The 24,089-nt window shown below is 41.7% G+C and overlaps 1 protein-coding gene across 21 annotated transcripts in view; it reads right to left on the bottom strand.

Moving 5' to 3' along the window:
• ASXL2 (ASXL transcriptional regulator 2) overlaps positions 1-24,089 on the bottom strand; it is a 244,375-nt gene that overhangs the window by 146,318 nt on the left and 73,968 nt on the right. For all 21 annotated transcript variants that reach the window (XM_065590048.1, XM_065590057.1, XM_065590059.1 and 18 more), the window contains one exon: positions 5,384-5,492. In XM_065590048.1, the coding sequence (XP_065446120.1) occupies positions 5,384-5,492 (109 nt within the window). The remainder of the gene's footprint in view (positions 1-5,383; positions 5,493-24,089) is intronic.

Raw genomic sequence — 24,089 nt, 5'->3', positions numbered from 1 at the left:
CATTCTTTGTCCCCAGACACATAAATTTAGCCATATTAAAATGCATATTGTTTCCATGCTCCCAGTATACCAAGCCATCCAGATCACTCTTAATCAGTGACCAACACTGCAAATAACTTTAGTAGCTTCTGTTTAACATCCTCCAGAGATACTAATAGAATGAAAAGAGTGTTATCAACATATGATGAGATTGCATCTTATGTTTTCCCCAAATGCAGAATATTTACTGAACACCTCTGCCTTTTATGCATTATGATTGATAATCCTACACCATTTCCATCTAGTAATGAACCAATACCCTTGTCAGGATTCTTTTTTTTCCTAATACATTTTAAAAACTCTTTCCTAGGATTGTGCTCTGCCCTACTTGCTCATACACAATCCTTGAACAACCTGCCCTCAATGAATGGAAGGAACATAGCACAGCACAGCCTTTGTAAACCCAAGATACAATATATTTATGTGAAGTCTTCTCTTCTCAAGTTCATTGGGCTGTGCTTGGTGATGGTCCAAGTTTGCTCCCTATGCCAGAAGAGAGACATGCCTCACTATGGTCTTTGTTGAGAGGACTGGTGGGAAGAGTACACCCGTAAAAAACTGTTTGGATCTTTCCACCAATCCAGTGACATCAGGACATCTTGTAGACCTAGAAAAGGCATATCAAAACAAGGTCTGCTTGGAACATATACTTTCTGAGCCAATCTTGCATGCAACTTCGGTATAATGAGGTATGCTGCATGAGGAACATACAGGAAGCCACATTCTTGACAATAATTAAGGAAGTCTATACAGAAGTGTGAGATTTGATTGTATCTAAGTAACAAGGCTGACCATAGTGTCAAATCTATACTGGTACAGATAGTCTCTGGTTGTTGTATAGTCTGTTACTGCCCCTATGGACTCTACTTGTAGTGCCAGTATTTGTGAAGAAATCCCTGGGGTACAAGCTGGAACTGTGGGACCGCTGCGCCCCCTTAACTCTCCAGCCTCAGGTGTGTCTCACAAAGCTATGCGAGTGACAAGCAGCAAATCCCTCCAGGTGCTGTGATCCCTCAGCCATCTGCATGTGGAGCCCCACACCCAGATAAATTGCATGACTGCTCCCAGAGCCATCCAGCTGGCTATCATACAGAGAGAGGCACCAGCCAATCATCCCAGAAATACATTGGCTTACACTGCCCAAGATTCCCTTGGACAGTGCAAGCTCATTAATTAGTTTGTGACTCTGACAAGGGGTGTAGTGCATGTACAACAGCCCTTGTTAACCAGAGCTGAGATTCCCCAAGCACTTCAACCAAAAGCACACTGTTTTAGGTAAAATATAAAACAGATTTACTAACTACAAAAAATTGATTTTAAGTGATTATAAGTAGCAAGCTTAGAGATCAAAATTGGCTACCTAAGAAATAAATATAGGAAAGCAGTCTAAATTCTAATTTTATCTGTCTGTGTCTAATAGATGTTACAGGCAGTTATAGTTCTCAATATTCAGACTGAACTCCCTTCCAGCCTGGTTTCAGAGTAGCAGCCGTGTTAGTCTGTATCCCTTCCAGCCTGGGACCAATCTCCCTAGTTTCAAGTCTCTGTCTTCCAGGTGATCTTCCAGGTGTTGAAATGGGGGGAGGGGGGGTAGAGAGGCCAAGGGATGATGCCACTGTCCCTCTTTTATGCTTCCTTCCAACTGCTGGAAAGATCCTTGCTGTGATGTGGGGATGAGGCTGCCCCACTGCATACGTGCCTTCTCTGAGAAGCCTTTAGTATAGTGGATTCTTCTTGATAGACCATTAATGCCTGTCTGGCCAGCAATAACTGCTCCTTTGTTGCTATTGAAAGGCCAGCTGTGGGCATCTCCCAACATATTTCAGTAACACACACAGCAATACCTCATAACTTCACATACAACAGTAGTACATCCAATCCAACAGGATATTAAGGGAGATGGAGAACTGGGGAGTACACCAACCTAGTCACCCTTGCAGCTTGCTGAGATGAAGCCTTGCATGCCGAACCACATAAGTGCATGAGGCCATATGCCCCAGAAGCCTGAGGCAAGCTCACACTTTCATGGTAGGATAGGCTTTCAGGTCTAAAACAATGGTCAACATTGTCTGGAATCTTGTTTGTAGGTGGAAGGCCCTGACTTCTGAAGAGTCCAAGACTGGCCCCTATAAAATCTATCCTTTGAAGCAGCGACAGGATTGATTTCTCCCCGCATGACCCAGTGTGCCTAGGGCAGCACTCACTGGAAATGCCAAGATCAGGGCAAGCTGCAAAAGGGAGAGCAGGTACTCCCAAGACCGGTGGGTATCACTGAAGTTAAACTACCCAACCAGTCACAAACTGTGCTTCTGATCCCCCATAGTAGTTATCAAGAAGCAAAAAAATCACACAGTCCCCTTTATTGCATGAGTAGATTTTTGCCTTGGGTGCACTCCATCTTTTTCAGCTTGCTGGACTTAGGTGCCTAGGAACTTGATTGCCCGGATACTGAGTCCTTTGAAGCTATGTTCTGGTGTCTCTTCCTCATTCTCAGAGAGGGTGACTTGCATTGGGATTCCACCAAAACAAGAGGAACCTTCCTGCACCGGCTCCAAGCAGAAGAGCTCCAAGGGTGGGAGCAGGGAAGACCATCATAAGAAATTTAAGTCTAGTCTCCTTGTCTTTTTTGATTCTTTGTTTAAAGACCCTGAAGATTTTGAAGCAGCAACTGGACTGAGGTTGCTCACTCATATCAGTTTCTTGCAGGACTCACAGGTCTTGAACCTGGTGAATGAGGCATGCCACAGCACCAAAACCAGAGCCAAAGGGAATCAAAGAGCATAGAAAAACCTTCATTTTATTAAAGAAAACTAGCACCAACTATATACAGATAGACAGAGGGGAAACTTGCAGTAGTTAGAGAACACGCCCAAACAACTGTCACAATCGGTAAGAAGGAGTGGGGTTGGGGAGGCTCTTCTCTTTATACCATATGCAGTGGCATGAGACAGCAGAGGGCACATGTGCCATCCTGATGGGTACTGCTGAGGAAAAAAATCTCCAACAGTGCACTGCGTGTGCACACACTGAAATGGACTGGACATGTGTAATCACTTGAATAAGAACTACCCATTCCTAAACTAAGATTAATATTCACAAAAGAATAGACCAGCTAAAAGAGATGCATCAAGATGCGGACACTGAGCAGGCCTGTCTCACAGTTTTGGATAACAGGAAGGCACTGAGTAGCAGTTGGGCTGCTCTGCCCTTTATGTCCTTGGTACAGGTGCACAAGGACATGTGTGGCTGCCAAAAGAGTCTGATCTTAAGTGCATGAGTGCCAAGAGTAATGTATATTCTATAAATAGCTAGATATAGACAAGCACCAGAAGAACTTTTAGTTTACATTGATTGCTATCTACTTCCCCCTTTTTCAATTGGTTATATATTGCTGTTTTATTTCTAATTGCTGCCTTCACTTTCCCTGCTAATATGATGGGCTCTTAGCTAAAGTTGTCCTTTTTCTTGAACGTGTAATTGTAACTTTCGGGCCATCTAATACACTTTTCTTTAATTCCTCCCAATTCTCAATTACATTTTTCTGTTTATGAACAAAATTGATCAGGAGGAAAAAGTTAGTTTTCCTCAGCTGTAGGAAACTTGCCATTTTAAAGCACCAAGCATATATATACACACGTGTGCGCATGCGCACACACACATACAGCTTTAAAATGGCAAGTAGACCTGCAGGTGGCAATTTTGCAACAGAAAAGCCTCAAAAACAGACTCCAACGAGAAACTGCTGAGCTGGAATTGATATGCAAATTAGATACAATCAACTTAGGTTTAAACAGAGACTGGGAATGGTTGAGCCATTACAAACATTGAATCTACCTCCCCATGTAAGTATTCTCACACTTCTTATCAAACTGTCTGTACTGGGCTATCTCGATTATCACTTCAAAAGGTTTTTTTTCTCTTACTTAATTGGCCTCTCAGAGTTGGTAAGACAACTCCCACCTGTTCATGCTCTCTGTATGTGTATGTATATCTCCTTAATATATGTTCCAGTCTATGCATCCGAAGAAGTGGGCTGTAGCCCAAGAAAGCTTATGCTCAAATAAATTCGTTAGTCTCTAAGGTGCCACAAGTACTCCTGTTCTTTTTGCGGATACAGACTAACACGGCTGCTACTCTGAAAACTATATCTATCTATCTCTATATATATCTATATATATATTTTCCTGGGTGGGCCTCTCCTGTGTTTGCCTATACTGAATGTAAATCAGGTCATGATCACTGGTCCCTAGGTAACCACCAACTTCCAGTCCAATGATCAGTTCATCCCTACCTACCATAATGATGTCCAAAATAGAGTTACTTCATGTAGAATGCAATATATTCTGTGTTTAGAAAATTATCTGTAATTTTAAATAACGCTAATGATGATTTACTAATGGATGCATGAGACCTCCAGCATATTTTCCGCAAACTGAAGTCCACCCATAACACCACACATTTTCTTTCCGTACATTACACACAGGTGCCATTCTCTGGTTACATATAGGTGATTAAACACAGTGACAGGTTTCAGAGTAGCAGCCGTGTTAGTCTGTATCCGCAAAAAGAACAGGAGTACTTGTGGCACCTTAGAGACCAACACATTTATTAGAGCATAAGCTTTCGTGGACTACAGCATCCGAAGAAGTGGGCTATAGCCCACGAAAGCTTATGCTCTAATAAATGTGTTAGTCTCTAAGGTGCCACAAGTACTCCTGTTCTTTAAACACAGTGAGTGAGTTTTCACATTTAATCTCTGGAAAAATCTATAGTGCCAGAAGCTGGTTATTCAGTAGTTTTATTGGAAAATAAGATTTCAAATAAAGATTTTAATAGTTTACAAATGAGGCATTCAAAATAAAATAACCCTAGGCTTCTCTTTTGAATAAGTTCCCCAGCTGGGGGACTGGACCATTTGAGTCAATTGGTAATGGAAGAAGGAATTCTTCAGCTCTAGGTACAAATCCAGATTAATGGTGACAAAGTTACCACTTGATAGCTTATAAATGGGCTACATTCAGTGAATGTGTCAGTCCTGTTCCTAGGGGACAGGAATAGATATCAGCAAATTAACATCACCATTAGCAAGAGTTGGCACCCCATATTTGCAGTCTCAGCAGAGAGGCAAAGACTGCTGAAGCATGAAGACTAAACATCCTTCTCATTTGGAGATGGTCTCTAAACATCAGGTTTGAGGCACGTTGCGGCTGCTTCTATTGCAATTGCTTATGCTGTTGAGGATCATTGGTTGAGGAGCATTTCACTCTTCAGGACTATCAATCCAACACTTATTAAAATGGCTAAAAGTTCACTTAAGTTAAGTTCCTCCAGCTGAGACACTTACCTTCAGTGTGTAAACTCCCATTCTCCCTGGGACCTTATAGAAAATGCCCTCTTCCCCACGGGAGTTTGTATGTAGCATAGCATTCAGACATGCAAGAGGAGAAGTCCCACTGAAAACAAAAGCACAGGATTAGCCTCTAATGTTGAAGGAACACTACTAGAGATGATGTTTACTTGGTCAATATTAGTCCTATTAGTCATTTGCTGAGAAACAGGCGTGAGACACTAATGGCCTCTCATGGCCTTTAATATGTAAAGCATGCAGAGGTGGAGTGAATCCAGCCCCAGAGGAGCTGAAGTAATGTAAACATTCAAGTAATGTTAGAACCGATTCAATAGGCACTTGTCCCTGTCCAGGGGGGGAAATTCCAGCCAAATTTAACACCTCAGACCCGCTCTTCAAATCCTGAGCTAACAAAGTAAACATACCCATGGACAGCTTTGTTTTTAAACACCCTAGTTTATTAAAATCCTTCATCTTCAAACAGTGAAATTAGAAAATCTGTAGGAGAAAGTAGTACAAAGTCTAGTTAGATGCAGAGAGCAAGAGAAAGAAAATGCCAGGTGGAGAGATACCAAAAGCTGTGTGTGTGTGTAATTATGCATTGTAATGAAATAAGAGATGAGGGATAAGGAAGGGAGAGGAACTATGAAATGTTGTCCACTGAGAAAACTAGTATAAAGTGTTTGGATCCTTAATTCTGGGCCACTAGAACTGAAACAGGGAGACCCATATGAGTGTTTTTCCCTGCTAATCCTGCTTTTCCCCTATGCAATTTACATTTCATACTGCTAAATTTGCAGGCAGAAAAGTTGGGTGGATAGGGCATGAGACAAGGAGTCAAGTGACCTGGCTTCTATTCCCAAAGCTACCACAGATTAGGCCTGTGAGCTCAAGTAGGTCACTTATCTTTTCTGTAAAAAAGAGATAATGATACTTACCCTTTATGATAAACAATTTTGAGATCTACATATGAAAAACACTATGCAAGAATTAAGTACTGGTAAGAAGCTTCTATCTTCCAGTCCCCCACCACTCCTATACTGGAACTACTTACTACTCAAAAACTGCAAACTGATTCAACATTCCAGATAAGATACATTTTTCATCTTTTAATTTGTAGTGAATAAATTTTACTATAAAAGTAACAAAATTAGCCTTGTAGAAGTAACGTCACCTTGTACCTTCCCCTCCCTCCCGCCCCCGGCTCCATTTGGGATAGGGGTGAGAGAGGAAATCTGGGGCAGAAGACAGTACACGCACATGTGCACTCCAGAATTATACACAAACATATTAAGTGCTATACCTTATAGAGATAAGACAGTTTAGTAGTTAATCATCATTGATGTCTATTACAGTAGCATACAGAGTCCCCAAACAGATCTGGGTTCCACTGTGCTGGGTGTTGTACAAACATACAGGAAGAGACAGACTCCCCAAAAACTTGCAGTATAGGTTAAGACAACACACAAATGGTATACAAAATGGAGAGTCAGTGAGGATTTATTATTATTGAACTTTTATACTGCTGTAGTGCCTACAGGCCCCAATTGAAACAGGGGCCCCATTCTGCTAGGTACTGTGCTAACACATAATGAGAGACCGTCCCTGCCCTAGAGAATTTACAGGCTGTATAAATAAGACAATGGCTGGGAGGGGAAACAGAGGCACAGATACATGAAGTGACTTGCCCCACTCACATAGCAGGCCAGTAATAGAGCCAGAAATTTAATCCAGGTCTCCCGACTCCAAGTCCTAAGCCCTATATTTTAAGGACAGAAAGGATCACTAGATTATCTAGTCCTTTCTATATAACACAGGCCATAGAATTTCATCCAGTTACTCCTGCACTGAGACCAAGGATCTGAGTTCTGTCACAAATGTAGCCATGGATTCTGCAGTCGGCTAATTCGGCTTATGAAACTGGACAGGTTTTCTGGAGAGCTTTTGGAAACAGATTTGTTTGTAAAATGGCTATCACACCTTACATCTCTAACTACCCTTTTGGCTTTACTAATGCTGTGGGCATATGCAATAGTTCTCATAAGTTTCACTTCTCAAATCTCAAAAGGGATGGTAACTTTGTTACCTGCTGAACTGTTAGCAGCAAAGGACTACTCCAGTCTTTCAATATATAATTCTTTACAGGATTAGTCAGCCTGATCTACATATCCAGTATGCTCAGGCATCGTGTCTAGATCCAGAAAGATCTTCAGTACAGAATAAAAAGCTTCACAACATTTCTGTGTCTGTCATCTTAACTGTCTAAAAGTGTTAACCTAGATGAACTTTCCAGCTATCCCATTATTGTCCTTCATTGTAGCACCTGTAGGCTTCCTTGGTGAGACACTGCAGAGTGAGGCAAGCACACAGCGCCAACCCTGAACTACCTTTATTAACAAGCAGGAAGCGAAACAGTATACAAGTGCATCTGATTACTTGTCCAAAGTTTATAGGACACAATAACTGAAGCGCCTAATCAGCATCTATAAAGTATCATAACATCCTGAGGAAATTGAGTCCAACGCAGCACACCAACCCTTATCTAGCAACTGTACCAAGTGCAATGCCCAGCCTGAAAGAGTATGTAGCTGCTTGTGTGTGCACACAATGTTGCCAACGTGCTCTAGTTTTTCATTTCTAGAAGCTAGTGTTTTATCCATGGCAGTTTCCACATCATTTTAGAGAACATTGGGGCCTTGCTCACAGCTACTAGGTTATTCGTTATTTCTGTATGCCTACACTCATTCTCGTGTGTTAACTATTCCCCAACATGCCATGTTTATCAATTCTTTGGACAGGTATCGTGTGTGTGTTTGTGAAGCTCCATGTATATTAGGCACTATGTTAAATACATTTCTGCTTGCAGTCCTCTTCAGGATTATTGCTTTCAAAGTGTATCATACCCACTGAATAGCTGTATACTGAATGTATTCGCTTCCATTGACTCATTTGCTAATTTCCATTGGTACTTATAACCACTTTCCCCCCAACATTCATGCCTGAACTACCATAGTGTGTACTGGACTTATCTGCATCAGCTTGGAAGTTTATTTGGTAGCCTTCAAATATCCACATTTCCCTCACTTAATATCTTCTGAAAATTTAACATGTTCCTTATCCCCTCCTCCAATTCATAAATGAAAAGAATGATAAAAACAACAAGGAGTCTGGTGGCACCTTAAAGATTAACAGATTTATTTGGGCATAAGCTTTCATGGGTAAAAAAAAAATCACTTCTTCAGATGCCACTGGACTCCTTGTTGTTTTTGTGAATACAGACTAACACAGCTATCCCCGATACTTAAAGATAATTCTTCATTCAAAGAAGAGAGTGTCAACATCCAATATAATAAGAAGATAACTTCTATATCTGAAAAATGTAAATAAATATATTCACCTTTTGGGGGGGGAGGTTGCTGTGAGGGTTAACTAAATAGCATTTATAATATGCTACAGGAGGACAAACTGCAAAGGATTGTTAAGGGCAGTCAGTAATAGAAATGAGAAAAAGAGTACTCAGGAGTTCTGGGCTCTCAACCCTCTGCTCATTCCTCTAAACGACTTGACTGTTCAGGTGAGTTATGGCCATCCTGATATTTTATAAGAGTGACCAAATTTAAATCTTTGTTAGTTTAGATTAAGGTATACTAAACATTCTAAAAAATTTAAATCAGAGACCTAACAAATCCCTGATGTTCACACACGCCTCAATGATCTCAATGAGATTAAAGAAAACCAAGTTTCAACAAAAGTGGTTCATCAGAGTTATATGTGAACAAGGTTTCTGGTTGAAACATGCCCCAAAATGGTTTTTTGTTTCTAAACGTGTATATGTTTGCAACGCTAACATGGCTCCATGGAAAATTTCAACCCGGGGGGGATTTGTTTATTGGAGTAATAGTCCACACTTTATATTTAGAAATGGTTTATAACAGACAATAGAGGTTATAAACATCTTACAGACATGAGAAGTATATATTACAGATCTGCAGAAAGTGTTGTAGATGGCTATAAGCAACCTATTCACCTGTTGGACTAAATTAACTAGGACATCTATTAAACATTGACTGTTTATAAATGGAACCTTAATATAAAATGTCAGAGTAATGAATATGTATACATTCATTACACATAATCACTGCAAATTGGCATTTTTTTTCTGTTTATGCTTTTGAATACTGCTAGCTTTGTTTATTTTTTTAAATTAATTTCCCATCCGTTACTCTGTGTTTTTGCATCTGAGTTACGTAGATATGAAAAGGGTTTTCAGTTTCCCTCCATACAATTTTTTACATTCACAACTGGAGCACACAGAAAACTTGAGGTGCACCATTTGATTAAAAATGCAGTTTAATTTGTCTATTTATTGGAATATCTGAGCATGGAGGCATCTTAAGAATTGATACTGTTTGTACTAACTTCCAAACTCTAGAATGTACAGTTTCAATTCAGAAAAAGCTGTGAATGTTAAAAAAATCAAAGTTATAAAGCATGCGTTAAACTTATTTCACTCAGAACAAGAAACCCTCCTTCAAAATCACCAAAACAAAGAAGTGCACATAAATACACTATCATGCAAATCAAGCTTTTGCTCACACATTTCAGGTTCACAAACAGTTCTAATGTTAATTTGTAAGATACTAAGCATTCGCATGCTGTTAACTTAATTGACATCCTCCACAAACTTCACAAGCAGATTACATTTCAAATTTGCATTGCACTCTCGTGCTAATGCAAACAGCATGCACAAAAAGGTAGATTCAACTAGTGAAAGCTTTAACGCTAATTATACAGCTACAACTCTGCTTATAGACCTGTGCATGAAGCAAGCTGGTTGGTTTCTTAATTAAGGCTTAATTATGCAGCTGTGAATTAAGTTCAATTAAGCTTACATACAATAGTAGCTTTAGAACATTAGCAGTGAGTCTTACCTTCTGGAGTTGGATTGCAACCCAAAAAAAGGAGAGAGAGACCCCTTTAAAAACGTAAGCAAAGCAATGATCTAATAATTAATATAAACCCTCATCCCCATCCATAAAAGACCTTCAGAGGAAGTACATCACTGCACCAATACACATTTTTGGAACAGATGTCAGTAGTACCCAAGCTTGTGGAGACTGAATGTATAAAAGGAGCAGGTGTGGGGAGAGGGGGCACCTGTCCTCATATTATTTTCAGAGAAGCTCTGACACCGCTATCAACTCTGGACACAGCTACCTGGCTGCTCCTTGAGTGAAACCTTGCAGTCTGCTAACAGACTAATGGGGCCAATGGTACTTTACCTCAGCCCCTGCTTATTTCTAAGCAGAGGCGTTGTACTACCAGCTGAGTTACTCATATGGGAGCAGACTGGCATAGCACAGAGTTCAACCATGGCTGAAGATGAAAGTAGTAACGAAGGAACTATGGAAGTTTTTCCAGAGTTGCCTCAAGGTAGCAATTTGTGTTCTAGTAAGCCTCCTGTTGCACTGGCTGGACAGGCAAACCACAACATCTTAAGTTCAGGAGAAATGGGTGAAAGTAAATATACGTTTGTTAAATAGAAAATATGGGTCAGCCAGCCTTGATAGTGTCTCCAGTAATGAGTTGCCATTTACATTTGTTAGCACCTTTCATCTAAAAGTATCCCAGAACACTTCATTGAGTGTTCCTTGACTCCTCTCTTGGCCCAGAACCCTGCAAGAGAGGCACCCTGCAAGAAGATGGCAAGCCTAGGGTACAGTATATCTAGCAAGGAGACCTACGAAGCTCACTAATCAAAGGACAGCTAACTGACTAAGAGGAGGGAGGCATGGTGAGCAAGTCTCCTCCACTTGCAAGGAGAGGAAGATCTTAAAGAAATGGATCAGATTGATTCAGAGGGGACTCATTTTGGCCTAGGAGAGAAGGAAGTATAGCTTCTGTTAGGGTGAAGAAACCAAAGATGACTACATTTCTCATTACGGCTTAAGTTAGGGACACACATAGGGTTCAAAAAGCACGTTCCACAACTGTCCTTTTGCCTTTCTGCCCCAGACAACTTGCTGGCTCAAAATTAGACTCCAAGTTCTACAGGAAAGAGAATGATTGAGGAATCATCTGATAGGTTCCTATAGTACTCATCGTGACAGAATCTAAACGCTATTCGTAATGATGAACTATCCCAACTGCCTAAAGAAAACCACAATACAATAGGTATAAAAGGAGCGGGTGTGGGGAGAGGGTGCACCTGTCCTCAGATATTATTTTCAGCTCATTTTCAGAGAACCTCTGACACCACTTACTTATTGGCGACAACCCCTCAGTTGCCAGCAAAAAGTTCCCATTATTCAGCAGTTGCTAATAAGCAGAAGGCAGGTTTGCATCACTGCAACCAGGGAAGGAAGTGCTGAGACATGCCTTCCCTGGGTGCAGCCCTGCAAATCTGCCTAATGGCCAGGCAGTACAGCAGCAGGGAGTGAGGGCTGCAACCCAGATACTGAGGCTTTCTATAGCAAGTGGGAGAATAGGGGCTTGTGGAGTTGCATCATACCTCGCTCGCCCTGTGCTCTTTGGGGGTCAGTGCTCAGATTGTCCCTGCACTTCCTTCCCTAGGTGCAGCCCCCTGGCATGGCGCAGCCTGGAGAGCGCAAGGAAATGTACCCTGTCCCTGTGTACAGGCAGGTTTGCAACCAGGGAAGGCACATCCCGACACATTATTCCCTGCCTGCAGCTGGGACGTTTCTTCCAAAACATGTTAATAAGCAGCACACCATTACCAATATCCAAATCCCATGAATGTTAAAGTCAGTGGGACAGGATTGGTTCCTGACAAATGCTGCTACTGGCTGGAAATTGCCTATATCCAGATTGCTATTAAGCGGAATCTATTGTATTTAGGATTTCTCTTCCCACCAAGGAGACAGCATACTCTGTTTTGTACAATAAATGACGACTCCACGTGGCTTTATTGTGAGCGGATAGCAAAAACTGTTATTACAGTTGTATGCAGTGTTGTAGCTGTGCTGGTCCCAGGATATTAGAGACACAAGGTGGATGAGGTAATGTTTTCTACTGGACCGACTTCTGTTTGGTGAGCAAGATTAGCTTCCAAATTTACACAGAGCCCTTCTTCAGGTCTGCCTGAACCTTAGAGTTCTGAGCTAAGACAATAGTGCTGGGAAAAGTTTCACAAATTACTGTGCCAAATACTTCTATGTATTTAGTTCACTCTGCACTGATTCCAAGTCCCTCTGAATAGGGAAGTTTTCTCTGACCCAAGAAAGAACTTTGATATGGAAACGACCCAGTCACCTGGTCTACATTTCGCCTACATACTTTGTGGGTAATAGTAAACGTTCATTACATTACATACACCATCACAATCTTTACGATTCTATGAAAAGGACAAGTCTATAGAAGATTAGGGTTGGAAGGGACCTCAGGAGGTCATCTAGTCCAACCCCCTGCTCAAAGCAGGACCAATTCCCAACTAAATCATCCCAGCCAGGGCTTTGTCAAGCCTGACCTTAAAAACCTCTAAGGATGGAGATTTCATCACCTCCCTAGATAACCCATTCCAGTGCTTCACCACCCTCCTAGTGAAATAGTGTTTCCTAATATCCAACCTAGACCTCCCCCACTGCAACTTGAGACAATTGCTCCTTGTTCTGTCATCTGCCACCACTGAGAACAGCCGAGCTCCATCCTCTTTGGAACCCCCCTTCAGGTAGTTGAAGGCTGCTATCAAATCCCCCCTCACTCTTCTCTTCTGCAGACTAAATAAGCCTGGTTCCCTCAGCATCTCCTCATAAGTCTTGTGCCCCAGCCCCCAAATCATTTTCGTTGCCCTCCGCTGGACTCTTTCCAATTTGTCCACATCCTTCTTGTAGTGTGGGGCCAAACTGGGTGCAGTACTCCAGATGAGGCCTCACCAGTGCTGAATCAAGGGGAATAACCACTTCCCTCGATCTGCTGGCAATGCTTCTACTAATGCAGCCCAATATGCCGTTAGCCTTCTTGGCAATAAGGGCACATTGTTGGCTCATATCCAAGCTTCTCATCCACTGTAATCATTCAGCAAGCATTGATTTTTCACCCCTCTGTACTTATGTGGCACTGATATAAATACTTTAAGTTTTAGATCTACATACGCATATACACCCACCTCCCAAATACTTTTGACTTTTTGGTAAAATTCGTAGTAAAAGCTGCTAAATAAAACAGCAGCTAACCCACAAGCCGCACCCAACTACACTTTTCTCCCCATAAACATAAGCCCTTGTGAAGCTTCTTCTTACCCAACAGCTTAGGTGAATAAATAGGCTTTGTGATTTGCCCTGAAGATCAACAAGCCTGAGCTATTGCAGACCAGCTGAGGGAATGGGAGGAAGAGTAGCTTTCAAAGCCAAGTACCACTGCATCTTAAATTGCTGGACCCGTCGTTCAAAGAAAGGGAATTTAATACTGTTTGCTTATTGAGGATCACCACAAAATAAAAACTGCATGTGGTAATTAAAGCCCTGCTGAGCCCAGACTTTGGAATTTCCACTGAATAAAGGGGGTGAAAAGCCAGGCACAGCTGCCAGGGGGTGCAGTGAAAATTTGGTGATATGTCTCTTGTTCAATTAAGTTTTCACCTTATTATATGAGCCAGACTATTTTTATCCTGATTGGTATAAGTACTAAAAATGCTCAAGGAACAGAACATAATAGGTGATACTAGATCATACTTTGCCCTTTTACTAACAAAGGTACAAAAAAATTCCAGTTTATGGAACAGCTGTGAACAGTCCAAATAAAACTGAAATGCCTTCCAAAAACCTAAGGTATGCCAGAGCTTTTCATTTTGTGATCTAGGAGATGAACAAAGCATAGAAATGGATCTCTTGCAGCAAGTAAAACTTGGATATTATTCCCAATTAAAAACAAATCTCATAAAAGAACCCAGGAAAACCTTTGTCCTTGCGAAAAAGCAGCAATAGGGAGCAAGAAAGAACTCCTCCCACACTGCTATTGGTGCCAATTTCCACTAGAAAGAGAACCTTAAAGGCAGGTAAGAGACAGAGCAGTGGATCAATCAATAGGACACATGCTCATTAGAAGATTCAAACTCCACAAATGAGCTCACCTAAATTTAATGTTAGAGAGGCTGCCCAAAGGAAAGATTGCAGAGAGGGGATAGGAACCCACCAGACATATTTCTATACCACCGACTTCTCAGATGAATGCACTTAGTGTACAAATAAGTCACATTTGAGGCCACTTTAAGTTTCAGGCATTAGTGCTGGGAAGAGAATGCCTCGTTCTGATGTATGTAAAAGCGGATACAAATCACTGTTCTATACCACTAGTGGGGTTAGAGTGACCAGTTTCTTCAATTTTCATAAACATTAGATAGCAGCAAGCCCTAAAAGGCAAAATTTAAAAAGCATGCGCTAGTGCACAACAGACAAAACCAAATATTTTAATAATCATATTGCTCCAAGGGTGTGCAGATAATCTTCAAAAACAGAGAACGTATTTTCTATCCTTCTTTCTAGCAATCAGGCTCAATAAGGGAAACTCAACTAACATGAATGAACTGGACAACAAACAGTTAAAAGAAAAGAACTAGACTCAGATGAGTGACGAGAAGAGGAAAAAATGTCATGGGAGCACATAAAGTAAGCATATGCTTCAGCTGAGGAACAGAAAAAAAAAATTCACCTTGTCACATACTATAGGTCAAACAAAGAAAATTTTCAATTAGGCAGAATATGGCTTTGATCTGAAAGACTCAGGTTCAAAACTAGAGTCTGAATCCCAAAGCCCTGGGGTGGTGCAAAAAAAATTCTGAAACATAAAATAAGGAGTAGGAATAGTAGCTACATTTATTTTGGACAACTAAACCCTACATCCCCATGGGCTTAACCACGAGACAACTTTGTAAATGCAGCCAAAAGTCCCAACTCCATGTACATGGGCATTTACCTTTTGGATATCATCTGTATAGTTAGAATATGCTACAAGCTATCTGTCTTCAAGAGGTTCGTTTTAATAATGGATATTTTATACCAAAAGTCACAAGAGTTAGACATGCCAACATGTAAAGAAGTCAAAACGAACATCTTTCACTGAGCCCAATAGGAACATTACATATTTCAACTTAGTTGCAATGTACATTGGGAAGAGACTCCAATTTCAACAGGAGCCGTTTAAGGAGATTTATCCACCTCAGAGATCATCTATCATGAAGACCAAAAGTCCACTGACTGATTAAGGGCTTGTCTACATTGCCACTTTCAGCACGGCAACTTTCCTCACTCAGGGGTGTAAAAAAACACACCCCTGAGCGATGCAAGTTTCAGCGCTATAAAGTGGCAGTGTAGCTAGTGCTGGTAGCTATTCCCCTTGCGGAGGTGGTTTTTCACAGCACTGGAGACGCGACTACACAGCCACGTTGAAGTTCTGCCGCGGCAGCACTTTGTCGGCTGAGTAGACATATCGTACGAAAGCAAGTGGGATTACACTTGCACTTATTTAATTAGCCTCTACTTTTTCCAGTTTCTTCTCTCTGAATACCTACAAAAAATTACAGGTGATGGGAGATGTTCTAGATCCAGGTTTCTTCCTTCATCTTGGATGATGCATCCATGAAAGGTTGTCTTTACACTGCTTCCATCCTTCCTTTTCCCTGAAGGCATTACTGGCACTGATGGTGAAGGTTCAGTTGCAGCCACTGACTAGTGAAACATCTGCACAGGATCTCAGTACTGCATCTATGGTTTGAAAATGCTTGTCCCTAGGCGCTATTAGAGGTGAACAGCAAATTCCCCTACGTTGTTGCAATAGTTTGTGGCCAGGTATTTTATACTTTTGCACTCTTAGCAGTCTCTGCAGAGGATGTACATAGCCTGAAAAAGGCAGAGAACGAGAAGTAAGCTGAGCATGGCTTGTCTTGCTTATGGAAGAGGTAGCGTTGGAAAGCCTCACTGTTGTCTGTATTACCAGACTGGTGTAAGAATGAAACCCCATTTCCTGTTTTGTTGCTAACAGACACACACATTTCAATTTTAGAACTAACAAACATTTATCAGAGGACTGGAATATACGGCCCCTCGTTATTCTCAGCCGAGGGATGAATAAGCATGAAAACTACCAAAATACCATCTCACACCTAACTTTGGCCTGCCAGCTTACAAATGAGGCACCAGTGGGAAAAACATTATACTGATGCCCGGCCTGTATCTGTGATGTGGTTAAGTACCAGGCGTCAGTCAACACTGCTGTCAATTAAGCACCAAATTCAGTTTTGATACTCTGTTGGTAAGAAGTGTCAATTAAACATTTCTTTAAATATTCCATTTTGTGTTTTCCTTGCAGCACTAATCATCTAACACTAACTCCACAATTCTGCCAATATCCTCACTAACACAAATAAATGTATGCAGGCTTTTTATATGACCTCTATTACAACAGTATGCGAGTACTTCACAAACATGAATTTATCTTCACCACACCCTGAGGAAGAATCATTCCATTTTATAAATGGATACCAGGCAGGCCAAGGCCATTCAGGAAGTTTCTGTCAATGCTGGGAACTGAACTGAGTTCTTCTGAATCCCAAATCCAGTGCTTGAGCCAGAAGATTAATGTATAAATTATTTTCTTAAACAATAGGATTCTTTAGCTATTGGTTGCCTGCCCTCCTCTGAGTAATATATTTTAAGAGGATGTTGGCAATTCATGCCTTTCTCCAATTTTGATTCCTTCCAAGCCTGTACATTTAATTTGCAATTCTGCCAATTAAAAGGGAAAAGTCATACTGATTATCTGGTAATATAAACAAAGGAGGAATATGAGCATTCCAGGATCATCTGCTTTATCTCCTTGAGCACGTCAATATTTGATATTTCAAAACAGCCACATTTCTTCACTTCCACACAATGTTCCCTTGTCTTCTGTTTTGCTTTCACAAAAACCAGGAGTAAGAGCTATTTTACATCAACTACTGGATGTTTAATATTATGTCAGACACTGAAGCAAGCCTGAAGCCAACAGTATTAATGGTTTTAACACCGGTCTTGGTGCAGTTGGATAACTCAGGGTCTAAAAAAGGAGGGGCTCCTGCACACTCCAAGCTATTTTTGCAGAAAACCACCACACACACACACACTTCACTGTGTGTCTTATGAACTAGAAAAGCAAAATACATGCTTTCAAAACTGAGCAGCATTTTTTAAATGTAGTAGCATTTTGGGTGGTGTGTCAATCCATAATCCCAACTAGGGCTGTCCATTAATCGCAGTTAACTCACACAATTAACTCAAAAAACCTAATCATGATTAAAAAATTGCAATTAATCGCATTTTTAATTGCACTGTTAAACAATAGAATACCAATTGAAATTTATAAAATATTTTGGATTTTTTTCTACATTTTCATATAGTATTCTGTGTTGTAATTGAAATCAAAGTGTATATTACTTTTTATTACAAATATTTGCACTGTAAAAATGATAAGCAAAAGAAATAGTATTTTTCAATTCACCTCATACAAGTACTGTAGTGCAATCTTTGTTGTAACAGTGCAACTTACAAATGTATATTTTTTTGTTACATAACTGCACTCAAAAACTAAACAACGTAAAACTTTAGAGCCTACAAGTCCACTCAGTCCTACTTCTTGGTCAGCCAACCACTCAGACAAATAAGTTTATTTACATTCATGGGAGATAATGCTGCCCACTTCTCAGTTACAATTCACCAGAAAGCGAGAACAGGCATTTGCATGGAACTTTTGTAGCCGGCATTACAAGGTATTTGTGTGCCAGATACGCTAAACATTCATATGCCCGTTCATGCTTCAGCCACCATTCTAGAGGACTTGCTTCCATGCTGATGATGCTCGTTAAAAAAATAATGTGTTAGTTTAAGTTGTGACTGAACTCCTTGGGGGAGAACTGTATGTCCCCTGTTCTGTTTTACCCGCATTCTGCCATATATTTCAGGTTATAGCAGTCTCAGATGATGACCCAGCACGTTAGTTTTAAGAACACTTTCACTGCAGATTTGACAAAGCGCAAAGAAGGTACCAATGTGAGATTTCTAAAGATAGCTACAGCACTCGACCCAAGGTTTAAGAAGCTGAAGTGCCTTCCAAAATCTGAGAGAGATGAGGTGAGGAGCATGCTTTCAGAAGTCTTAAAAGAGCAACACTCCGACACGGAAACTACAAAACCCAAACCACCAAAAAAGAAAAGCAGCCTTCTGCTGGTGGCATCGGACTCAGATAATGAAAATGAACATGCGTAAAGAGATTGCACTGTAGTACTTGTATTAGGTGAATTGAATTGAAAAATACTATCTCTTTTGTTTTTATACAGTGCAAATACTTGTAATCAAAAATAAATATAAAGTGAGCACTGTACACTTTGTATTTTGTGTTATAATAGAAATAAATATATTTGAAAATTCAGAAAACATCCTAAAATATTTAAATAAATGGTATTCTATTATTGTTCAACACTGAATAATCACGCTTAATTTTTTTAATCGCTTGACAGCCCTAATCCCAACTATACATATAAAATGATGGGGTCTAAATTAGCTGTTTCCACTCAAGAAAGATCTTGGAGTCATTGTGGATAGTTCCCTGAAAACATCCACTCAATGTGCAGCTGCAGTCAAAAAAGCAAACAGAACATTTAGAATCATTAAGGGATAAATAATAAAGAGAAAATATCATATTGCCTCTATATAAATCCATAGTATGCCCACACCTTGAATACTGCGTGCAGATGTGATCACCCCATCTCAAAAGAGATATAATGGAATTGGAAAAGGTTCAGAAAAAGGCAAAAAAAATGATTACGGGTATGGAACAGCTGCCATATGAGTACAGATTAATAAGACTGGGACTTTTCAGCTTGGAAAATAGATGACTAACAGGAGATATGATAGAGGTTTATACAATCATGACTGGTGTGGAGAAAGTAAATAAGGAAATGTTATTTACTCTCTCTCATAACACAAGAACTAGGGGTCACCAAATGAAATAGGCAACAGATTTAAAACAAACAAAAAGGAAGTATTTTTTCCACACAACACAGTCAACCTGTGGAACTCCTTGCCAGAGGATGTTGTGAAGGCCAAAACTAGAATAGGGTTAAAAAAAGAACTAGATAAGTTCATGGAGGCTAGGTCCATCAATGGCTATTAGCCAGGATGGGCAGAGAGGCTAGGGACACCATCCGTTTGCCAGAAGCTGGGAATAGGTGACAGGGGATGGATCACTTGATCATTACCTGTTCTGTTCATTCCCTTGGGGCACCTGGCATTGGCCATGGTCAGAAGACAGGATACTGGGTTAGGACCTTTGGTCCTGACCCAGTATGGCCATTCTTATGTTCATTCCAAGGTGAAATTATCTAGTTTCTAAAAATATATTTAGCTGTTTGCTATATTTAATCAAGGTAAATCAAATCCTAGAATAAGGAGGACTTCTTATGACAATTCTGTTTCCTAATGCACAGAATGAAATCCATGCTCTGTACCACTCTTCCACCAACCAGGGTCTTGAAATCCAGTCCTTCTCCCCAAATGTGCACCTTGCAAATTAATATGCTACCATGTCATCAGATGTATTTCTATGGGGGGGGAAATGACAGCTGTATTAAGTCCAATGTTCCCTCTAATTTTTTCCATCCATGTGCAAAATAAATTTTGTTATGTGCACTGAGATAATGTGCAGATGTGAACCACCAGTAGAAACAAAAAAACCTAGATATAATATATATTTTAAAAGGTACCACAGGGATAATTACTCCAGCCAGAACAGGTTAGGCATTAACTCACTACTCAAAGAATTAAATTTAAATGCAAGAGAAAAATAATATGAAATGCATAGACCAGTCAAAACACTAAAATAACACTTTGAAAGAATAAAATTACAGAGAATATATGGGCTTTGCAGGAAGTACCAAGAAGTAAGAACAAACAGTAACACAAGTACGTGTTCCTGAGCAAGGCTGTCCCGTCTCCCCTGGTGGAGTACAAGGACGGGGGGAGGGGGACACCCTGACATCAGCACCCCCCTCCCGCCCTCGCTCTGCACAGCCAGCAGGAGGGTCCCAGGAGCAGCAGGGGCTCCAAGGCAGAGGCACCTGAATACACACTGCCAGCTCGATGTGTGAGTGGCTCTGCTAATCAACTGCGCGGCACTTCAGTCATTCCTGGGTGGCCGCCCCAGCACGCAGCTTACAGGGAACACAGATTAAGACCTCAAAATTCAGAATTTTACTACTTCAGTTTGCTATTTAAAGAATATATTAAGTCCAGTTAGCTGCGACATGTTGCTAAGCAGTATCAGCCATTTTCTTGGAGCGAAGGATCTCATTAAGAGAAGACTAACCACCCACCCACAGAGACTATAGCAGAGTCACAAATTTAAATTCAACAGATTAAGCAAAACTGAAAGAATTGTCAAGTCAGGAGCCCTGGCACTACTAAATGGCCCTAATGCAGGGAATGAAAAACTGATCGGTATTCACAGGTGATGCTAAAAATGCAGACTCACTTAAAAAAAAAAGAGAAGAAGAAGGAAGCAACCACAGCAGGTTGCAGGTAGTAAGTTGAAAAACAGCCCTGTCCATTGCTGCTCTGCCCTGGGTTTAGATATTTTTCATTATAAAAATTAACTCTCTACACTTTTCCCCATCTGTCGGTTCCCTGTGGTTGCAAGGATTGCCCATTAACTAAGATAGTCTGCCATGTGATGAGACAGCACACACAGCTCAAGGAACGGGGAAGAAGCAACAGTTATGGCCTCTTGGGGAGCAGAAAACTAAATTGCCAGAGATGCAGTGTGCCCCATTTCAAGAGGGAAACCACTGTGACTACTCCATGAACAAAGCCTTGTTGCCAGCTGTTCCACAATACAGTAGTCACTAGCTCCCTTTCTTCCTCTGCAGGATGGAAGCTATAATGGTGCTGGCAACACACGGTGTGGGCAGAAAGAAGCAAGTAGGAGAAACTCTTTTCTATGGCAGTAACCAACCCCTGGACTACCAAGGTCTACAGTTCAAACTTATTCCAAACCATCATTATAGATGCCCCTTAGCGGCAGAAAGTTCGGTCAGCAGAAACATTTCACTTGAGCTACCCTGCCTTCCTCACTGCTTTTGTCCATGATGCAGAATTTTAACTTTATCTTCCAGAGTTGAAGACATTTATTTTGTCTTATTTGCAATGCAAAAAATAAAAACTGATTAAAAATCAGAACCATTTTATGGTGTTTTTAAAGGCAGGAAAAATCCTCTTAAAAACGAAATTCATACAGATTAGAAATGGAAAATATCTAGTCCATCATCACCCTGGCCAACACACAGTCCCTCATACATTCCAAAGCACTCTGTCCAATCGTTAAGTAACTGGGCTCTCATTTCCCTCCCAAGACTATTCTGAAAATCGACACTTAAGCAGCAGTCAGTGGGAAGCATGCTCTTGCAACTGAAGCCTTCTTCAAAGCACAGTATGTTCGGTAGCTCTCAACCAGTGTTTTGCTCCAAGGGGAAGAGAAATTCAGTTTAGATGAACATATAACAAACCCCTTTTATTTGAATGGGAACTTTTCATTGCCATCAATGGCTGAAAGCTAAAGCGATCAGGTGGCTGACTATGTTGAAAGGCAAAAATCCTTCCCCTTTGACTACAAATCAAATAAAAAGGTGAAAGCTTAGTATAGGACTTCTTGAGGTCCTTTCCAGTCGCTATGGTTCTATGACTAACAGGAGTGGGCAAACTACGGCCCGTGGTCGGATCTGGCCAGCCAGGGCTTTGGATCTGGCCCGTGGGATTGCCACCCCCGTGGCATTGCAGGCCCCATGCCACTCCTGGAAGCGGCCGGCACCACGTCCCTGTGGCTCCCGGGGGGAGGGGGGAGGGGAGACAGAAGGCTCGGCGCGCTGCCCTCGCAGCTCCCATTGGCCGGGAACAGGGAACCGCGGCCAATAGGAGCTTCGGGGGAAGGTGCCCACCACAGGCAAGGGCAGCGCATGGAGCCCTCTGGCCCCCTCCCCCAGGGGTCACAGAGACATGGTGCTGGCCACTTCCAGGAGCGGCACAGCGTGGGGCCAGGGCAGGGAGCCTGCCCCGGTGCACACCGCTGCCACCCCGGAGCCGCTCCAGGTAAGCGGGGCTGGGCCGGAGACCACACCCCGAACTCCTCCTGCACCCCAACTCCCTGCCCTTAGCCACCACTGCACCCCACACCCCTCCTGCACCCGAATCCCCTTCCCTGGGCTCCCTCGTACACCCCGCACCCCTCCTCTGCCCCAACCCCTTGCCCTGAGCCCCTTCCTGCACACTGCACCCCCTCCCACATCCCGCACTCCCTCCCGCACCCCAACCCCCTGCCCTACGTTCATGGCCCTGCATGCAATTTCCCTACCCAGATGTGGCCTTCGGGCCAAAAAGTTTGCCCACCCCTGCTCTATAAGCATCATGGCCTTCCAAAGCAGCCCTGCAAATCTCAAACTGAGGCAGCTTCTATCTTAGCTCAAGAATTGGAGATATTTTTTGGTAGAGAGCCCTAACAGAGATGGAGAGCGCACACAACTTTACAGGAGTTCATCATTCCAAAATCTGTAATGACTCCTCTGGCTCTCAAACATATTGAAGAAACACTAGGAGACTCTTGAAAGAACGGTTGTGGGTTATGGGACACACAACTGGGCCCAGAGGAAAAGAAAAGGATAGGGCTTGTCAACACAAGATCAGCTAGCCAGAGTCTGAGTCTGCTGTTGGCGCTTACAGCAATTCAGAGTCATAGATCCAAGACATGCTGCTACTATATGTCACAGTTTCAAGGCAACTGGACCTGTATTTCCCCTTGTGGTCCCTCTAGAATTCTGGCTACCAGCCATAACCTCTCTTGGGTGGAGACCCACACCACACTCCCTCCTGACAGGGGTATTTCCAGGCTTCACAGTGCCCTGCCTACACTGCAATATTCCAAGCAAGCCTAAACAAGCCTTGCTTTCTCTTCAAAGGTTACGAACAAAGAAAGTGCGATCAGGTCCAAGTTACCACACAGATCTTTCTGAGCAAGCACATTTATCTTTATAGGTTAACATGATTTGTTGGGAAGAGCCAGCAGGGCTTTTGTAAAGGGAAATCATGCCTTGCCAAGCTATTAGAATTCTTTGAGAGAGTCAACAAGCACGTAGACAAGAGTGATCCAGTGGATACAGTGTACTTAGGTTTTCAGAAAGCCTTTGATAAGGTCCCTCACCAAAGGCGCTTAAGCAAAGTAAGCTGTCATGGGATAAGAGGGAAGTCCTTTCATGGATCAGTAACTAGTTAAAAGATAGGAAACAAAGGGTAAATAAATGTTCAGTTTTCAGAATGGTGAGAGGTAAATAGTGGTGTCCCCCAGGGATCTGTACGGGGACCAGTCCTATTCAACATATTCATAAATGATCTGGAAAAAGGGATGAACAGTGACGTGACAAAATTTGCAGATTAAACATTATTCAAAACAGATAAGTCCAAAGCAGACTGTGAAGAGCTACAAAAGGATCTCACAAAACTGGGTGACTGGGCAAGAAAATAGCAGATGAAATTCAGTGTTGATAAATGCAAAGGAATGCACATTGGAAAACAGAATCCCAACTGTACATATACAATGATGGGGTCTAAATTAGCTGTTACCACTAAAGAAAGATCTTGGAGTCATTGTGGATAGGTCTCTGGAAACAGCCACT

Source organism: Chrysemys picta, chromosome 3 (genome assembly GCF_011386835.1).
Source record: "Chrysemys picta bellii isolate R12L10 chromosome 3, ASM1138683v2, whole genome shotgun sequence".
NCBI lineage: Eukaryota > Metazoa > Chordata > Testudines > Emydidae > Chrysemys > Chrysemys picta.
This window is presented reverse-complemented; position numbering and strand designations above follow the sequence as displayed.